This window comes from Pan troglodytes, chromosome X (genome assembly GCF_028858775.2).
Source record: "Pan troglodytes isolate AG18354 chromosome X, NHGRI_mPanTro3-v2.0_pri, whole genome shotgun sequence".
NCBI lineage: Eukaryota > Metazoa > Chordata > Mammalia > Primates > Hominidae > Pan > Pan troglodytes.
This window is the reverse complement of record NC_072421.2, coordinates 104,538,409-104,545,582: the sequence shown is the minus strand read 5'-3', so window position 1 is coordinate 104,545,582 and position 7,174 is coordinate 104,538,409. Positions and strand designations below refer to the sequence as shown.

At 42.2% G+C, this 7,174-nt stretch overlaps 1 protein-coding gene across 1 annotated transcript; it reads left to right on the top strand.

Moving 5' to 3' along the window:
• Positions 1-3,114, top strand: LOC129138663 (syncytin-1-like). Its single transcript, XM_063803998.1, has one exon. It carries the CDS (start codon positions 591-593, stop codon positions 2,016-2,018), a length of 1,428 nt encoding a protein of 475 aa, XP_063660068.1. The 5' UTR covers positions 1-590; the 3' UTR covers positions 2,019-3,114.
• The last annotated feature ends 4,060 nt before the right edge of the window (positions 3,115-7,174 follow it).

The following is a 7,174-nucleotide window of genomic DNA, read 5'->3' as shown; positions in this document are numbered from 1 at the left end:
TAGTAAGATGGGCACCTGAAGCAGAAGCAGCTTTCCAGGCCCTAAAGAAGGCCCTAACCCAAGCCCCAGTGTTAAGCTTGCCAATGGGGCAGACTTTTCTTTATATGTCACAGAAAAAAACAGGAATAGCTCTAGGAGTCCTTACACAGGTCCGAAGGATGAGCTTGCAACCCATGGCGTACCTGAGTAAGGAAATTGATGTAGTGGCAAAGGATTGGCCTCATTGTTTATGGGTAGTGGCAGCAGTAGGAGTCTTAGTATCTGAAGCAATTAAAATAATACAGGGAAGAGATCTTACTGTGTGGAATCTCGTGAATGGCATGCTCACTGCTAAAGGAAACTTGTGACTATCAGACAACTGTGAGGAAAGTAACAAATCATAAATCCCCATGGCCATCCCTTATCATATTTTTCTCTTTACTGTTCTCTTACTCCCTTTCACTCTCACTGCACCCCCTCCATGCTGCTGTACAACCAGTAGCTCCCCTTACCAAGAGTTTCTATGAAGAACGCGGCTTCCTGGAAATATTGATGCCCCATCGTATAGGAGTTTATCTAAGGGAAACTCCACCTTCACTGCCCACACCCATATGCCCCGCAACTGCTATAACTCTGCCACTCTTTGCATGCATGCAAATACTCATTATTGGACAGGGAAAATGATTAATCCTAGTTGTCCTGGAGGACTTGGAGCCACTGTCTGTTGGACTTACTTCACCCATACCAGTATGTCTGATGGGGGTGGAATTCAAGGTCAGGCAAGAGAAAAACAAGTAAAGGAAGCAATCTCCCAACTGACCCGGGGACATAGCACCCCTAGCCCCTACAAAGGACTAGTTCTCTCAAAACTACATGAAACCCTCCGTACCCATACTCGCCTGGTGAGCCTATTTAATACCACCCTCACTCGGCTCCATGAGGTCTCAGCCCAAAACCCTACTAACTGTTGGATGTGCCTCCCCCTGCACTTCAGGCCATACATTTCAATCCCTGTTCCTGAACAATGGAACAACTTCAGCACAGAAATAAACACCACTTCCGTTTTAGTAGGACCTCTTGTTTCCAATCTGGAAATAACCCATACCTCAAACCTCACCTGTGTAAAATTTAGCAATACTATAGACACAACCAGCTCCCAATGCATCAGGTGGGTAACGCCTCCCACACGAATAGTCTGCCTACCCTCAGGAATATTTTTTGTCTGTGGTACCTCAGCCTATCATTGTTTGAATGGCTTTTCAGAATCTATGTGCTTCCTCTCATTCTTAGTGCCCCCTATGACCATCTACACTGAGCAAGATTTATACAATCATGTCATACCTAAGCCCCACAACAAAAGAGTACCCATTCTTCCTTTTGTTATCAGAGCAGGAGTGCTAGGCAGACTAGGTACTGGCATTGGCGGTATCACAACCTCTACTCAGTTCTACTACAAACTATCTCAAGAAATAAATGGTGACATGGAACAGGTCACTGACTCCCTGGTCACCTTGCAAGATCAACTTAACTCCCTAGCAGCAGTAGTCCTTCAAAATCGAAGAGCTTTAGACTTGCTAACCGCCAAAAGAGGGGGAACCTGTTTATTTTTAGGAGAAGAATGCTGTTATTATGTTAATCAATCCAGAATTGTCACTGAGAAAGTTAAAGAAATTCGAGATCGAATACAATGTAGAGCAGAGGAGCTTCAAAACACCGAACACTGGGGCCTCCTCAGCCAATGGATGCCCTGGGTTCTCCCCTTCTTAGGACCTCTAGCAGCTCTAATACTGTTACTCCTCTTTGGACCCTGTATATTTAACCTCCTTGTTAAGTTTGTCTCTTCCAGAATTGAAGCTGTAAAGCTACAAATGGTTCTTCAAATGGAGCCCCAGATGCAGTCCATGACTAAAATCTACCATGGACCCCTGGACCAGCCTGCTAGCCCTTGCTCCGATGTTAATGACATCAAAGGCACCCCTCCTGAGGAAATCTCAACTGCACAACCCCTACCATGCCCCATTTCAGCAGGAAGCAGGTAGAGCGGTCGTCAGTCAACCTCCCCAGCAGCACTTGGGTTTTCCTGTTGAGAGGGGGTACTGAGAGACAGGACTAGCTGGATTTCCTAGGCCGACTAAGAATCCCTAAGCCTAGCTGGGAAGGTGACCGCGTCCACCTTTAAACACGGGGCTTGCAACTTAGCTCACACCCGACCAATCAGAGAGCTCACTAAAATGCTAATTAAGCAAAAACAGGAGGTAAAGAAATAGCCAATCATCTATCGCCTGAGAGCACAGCAAGAGGGACAATGATCGGGATATAAACTCAGGCATTCGAGCCAGCAACGGCTACCCTCTTTGGGTCCCCTCCCTTTGTATGGGAGCCCTGTTTTCACTCTATTAAATCTTGCAACTGCAAAAAATAATTAAAATAAGTCTAGATGGTATGTTTTATGTTATGTGCATTGTCCACATTTTTTAAAAAAGCAAACTTCTTATCATAGTCTACAAAGCTCTATACCAGATCTGGCTATTGACCACCTCTCTGACCTCTTCTCATACTACTCTGCCCTTACACATACAGCAGACATATTGGCATTCTTTTCTAAGAAGTCAAGCTTCTCCTTACCTTAGCATCTTTGTTCCCTTTGCCTAGAAAGTTGTCCCCCCTCCGCCAACCCACAACGCCATATGTACACGTGGCTGCCTCCTTCATCAGGCCAAATGTCACTTCCCTTAGAAAAGCTTTCTTTGGCTACCTTATTTATAAAGAATTTCACCAACTCTCCTCTCAGTCACTTTCTATCTCATGACCCTGTGTACATCCTCCATACCACTCAACATTATGTGAAATTATCTTACCAATTATTTTCATACCTGATTATCTGTTCCCCTATTAACATATGACCTCCAAGAGGCCAGACGCAGTGGCTCACACCTGTAATCCCAGCACTTTGGGAGGCCGAGGCATACGGATCACTTGAGGTCAGGAGTTCGAGACCAGCCTGGCCAACATGGTGAAACCCTGTCTCTACTAAAAATACAAAAATTAGCCGGAAATCGCTTGAACCCGGGAGGTGGAGGCTGCAGTGAGCGAGATGACGCCACTGCACTCCATCCTGGGTGAAGAACGAGACTCTGTCTCAAAAAAAAAAAAAAAAAGGATATGACCTCCAAGAGAGTAAAAATATTTTTTTAATTGCCATGTTTCAAGCATCTAGAATAATGTTTGCTTAATAAACAATTGTTGAATTCGTGAATGAGAAGATATACTTGACACATTAGCTAATTCTTACAGTCTTTCCCTCTTCAAACAATTATAGTGAGAAACTAACATGCCAAAAATTATTTCTCCTATAATACCTGAGCAACCGTGGATGTCTTCTGTTCTCTGGTGGAATAAGCTTGACCATAGTGAGTAGGGTCATCAGTCACAAGTATGCTCACAAGATTTTGACTTTCTCTCTGAGAACTTAACTTTCCTTTTTGGCCTAAACTTATAAAGAATCAGAATATGAATCCTAAAAGTCCTAACATTATATGGACTGCTATTTGAAAAGTTCAAATGATTCTTGTAGTGAGATAATAATAGTAAGCATAACAATTTACTTACCATTTCTATGCTAACATGTTTTATATATCGTACAATCTCATCATTTTTACAAAAACCCTCCCTTGATGTCCTCCCAGCTGACATCCCATTTCTATACTCCCTTTAATAGTAAAATTTATCCAGAGTTGTTTATACCTCTGTAAAGGTTCACAAGTCTGGCGGGGGCTTAGAGTAGACCCAGTTGCAACAGCAGTTCCAATAACATGAAAACAGCTGCGAGGAGCAAAAGGACCCCCAGTATCTCTACCACCTGCGTGAGTTTAGTAAGACAGGACACTTGTACAAGTCAAGAAAAGCTGCCTTATTACTCAAAGATAGGCAGCAAGGATAAACAGAAGCCTAGGATCCAGAGTGAGCCGGTCTCTCAAAGGCTCAGGAAAGTTCCCAAGGTGATTGGAGTCTTGTCTGCACGTACCCTACATTGCACAACAGCTGAGTGACCCCGAAACTGCTCTGCTCTGGATTTATATATTCTGGATGCCACTTGTCCCACTGAGCACAAATGTTGCAAAACAAGGTCATAGCTCAGATTTTTTCAGACACTTCAACTAAGAGGAAGGAGTGGGAAGAACTAGGTTGGCTGAGGTTATCCAGGCACCTGTCCTCGTATAACCTCTTTATCTCCAATTTTCCTCCTTAATTCAGTTTAGTCAGGCTTCTGGCCCTACCAGTTTACTGAAATAACTCTTTAAGGCCACCAGTTGCCAAAAGATGTCATGGCCATCTTTTTGTCCCCACTTAACCTCTCAGCAGCATTCAACACAGTTGATCACTCCCTCCTTGAAATGTTTTCTTCACCTGGCTACTGTTAAACCTTAGTCTTGGTTTCCTTCCTCCCTCACTGGCTGCTCTTTCATTCTTTCCTTTGCTGGCTGATTTGTCTTCTCTCATCTTTAATGTTGGGTTTTCCCAGGGCTCAGTACTACAGAATACTTCTCTATCTGTACTAATTGATGACACTCAAATTCATTCAGATTGAGACTCCCCTGAATTCTACTTGTATATCTAGCTTCCTACATGATACTTCCACTTAGATGTCTAATATGCATGTCAAACTGAGCTCATCCAAAACAGAACTCTTGATACACTTCCTATTCAAAAACTGGTTCCATTCCCAATGTTAACACCTCCCTAAATGATCCAACTATTCACATGGCTGCTAAAGATAAGAATATTGAAACAACTGTAGTGCTTAGAACAGTACTTGACACATAGAAGGTGAACAATAAATATTAATTGAATGAATTAATAAAATTAATCAATATAATTCTCATAAGCCCATTTCTACTTGATGTAATGGAGTGCAACCCTGCAGGATATAGAAGATAGGAACATACCTCCCTCCTACTATAACAACAATATATGTATATATGTATATGTGTGTGTGTGTATATATATATATATAGAGAGAGAGAGAGAGAGAGAGAGTTCTTTCTATGTGAGTGGAGATTAATGACCACTTTCCTTCCATGGGCATCTGCGAAGTCTGGGTATGGGCTGATAATTGTTTTTTGCCATAGGCAGAGAGACTCTGCTCAGGAGATAAAAGTAGTAGAACTTTTGACAGCCTCATGAGCTGACATGAAAGATCAGAATTTGGAGAACCCTCAAACTTGAAGTCAGGTCTCACCTTGGTTTTTCCCCCACTGACTTTTCTTGAGCACTGGAGCGGCACTGGAGCCTCAGAGGATGGGCTGGAAAGTCAGAGATAAATCTCTTGCAATCTCATGATTTATAGGAGACAAAGTCTGGGTATAGAAAAGATTGTCTCCCAAAAGGGAAGAATCTATTTTCAGATTTTGCCCTCAAGAATTTTAGTTAGGACAGAGTGGAACTAAACCCACAACCCTGTGCCAACCTAGCTCAATTTCTAATTGGTTTGAAGTGATTACTCCTCACCCATTTTCCTGACAAAAGAGCCTTCCCTCTCTAAGAGGAAAAAAAAAATCGTTGATATCAGAATCTATATCACTTTTGCACAATTTTCGTTATTGTGAAGGCTAAACCAACTCCATCGTGGAAGCTAATCCACCATGCTGGCTTCCGATTAACCCCTGTTCCAGGAAGGCCTCCAAGATTTCCAGTTTATCTATTGTTCCTTGTGTAAGAGCAGGTTCTTACCATAAATCCTGTCCTTAGGTCAAACAACTTTGATGTTATCATACTTCAGTTGTCCTACATAACCCTTCTGAACCACCCCCTCCCCTGTTGTATATAAACTCTGGGTCTAGGGGGTAATGGCACAGGAATCCACCATCTTGTCTCATCACCACCTGAGACAGACATGGCTTCTGTTCCTAAGTCGCTGTTAAACGTTTCTTTCTAAGAAACTGGATCTAAGAAACTGGATTTGTCAGCCTCTTTCTTCAGCCTCTCAGCTTCCTCGGACTTTGGGAAAGGTTTGCATAGACTTGTCTCCTGCAAAACAAGCGTATCAAAAGATTATGAGACATATGAAGAAACAGGAAAATGTGACCTATAATCAAAATGAAAACAGTCAGTATAAGTAGACCCACTAGTGATCCAGATGTTGAATGTACTGATACGTGATGCAGCACAGCTATACCCCAACAACATGCTGAATGAAAGAAGCCAGGCACAAAAGGTCACATTTTTTATTCCACTTATATGACATAGCCAGTATAGATAAATCCATAGAGACAGAAAGCTGATTGGTGGTTGTCGGGGTCTATGGGTAGAAGGGAATAGGGAGTGAGTACTTAATGGATATAGGGTTTACTTTAGGGGTGATTAAAATTTTTTGGAACTAGAGGTGGTGGTTGGACAACACTGAAGGTACTAAATGCCACTGAATTTTACACTTTATTAATTTTATGTTTGTGTATTTCACTTTAATTCCTTGAATGGGTTTATTAGTAGACTGAACACAGCAGAAGAGTAGTGAACTCAAAGACAGTGCAATAGAAACTATTCAATTGAAGTACATGGAGAAAAAATAATGGAAAGAAGAGAAAACAACACGAGAGTTATGTAGGAGATTGTCAGCCAGTATAATATTAGTGTAATTAAAATCTCAGAAGGAAAAGAGCAAGAGAATGAGGCAGAAAAAAAAACTATTCAAAGTGATAATGGCTGATAATTTCTCAAAAGTAATGACAGACATCAACCCACAGATCCAGTAATCTCAGTAAACCCCAAGTAGGATAAAAACAGGAAAACCATACTTAGGCACATTATAGTTCAACTTCTGAACGAAGGATAAAGAGAAAAACTTAAAAGCAGCCAGAGCTGGATGAAGTGGTTCATGCCTGTAATCCCAACACTTCAGGAGGCTGAGGTAGGAGGATCACTTGAGCCCAGGAGTTTAAGACCAGCCTGGGCAATATAAGGGGACTCTGTCTCTATTAAAAAATTTTAAAATGAGCCAGGTGTGGTGCTGCACACCTGTGGGAGGCGGAGGTGGGAGGATTGCTTGAGCCTGAGAGGTCAAGGCTGCAGTGAGCCATAATCATGCCACTGTACTCCAGCCTGTGCAACAGAATGAGGCCCTGTCCCAAAAAAAAAAAAAAAGCAAAAAAAAGCCAGAGGAGTGTGGGGAAAGGCAAATGACCTTAAAGAAATGAAC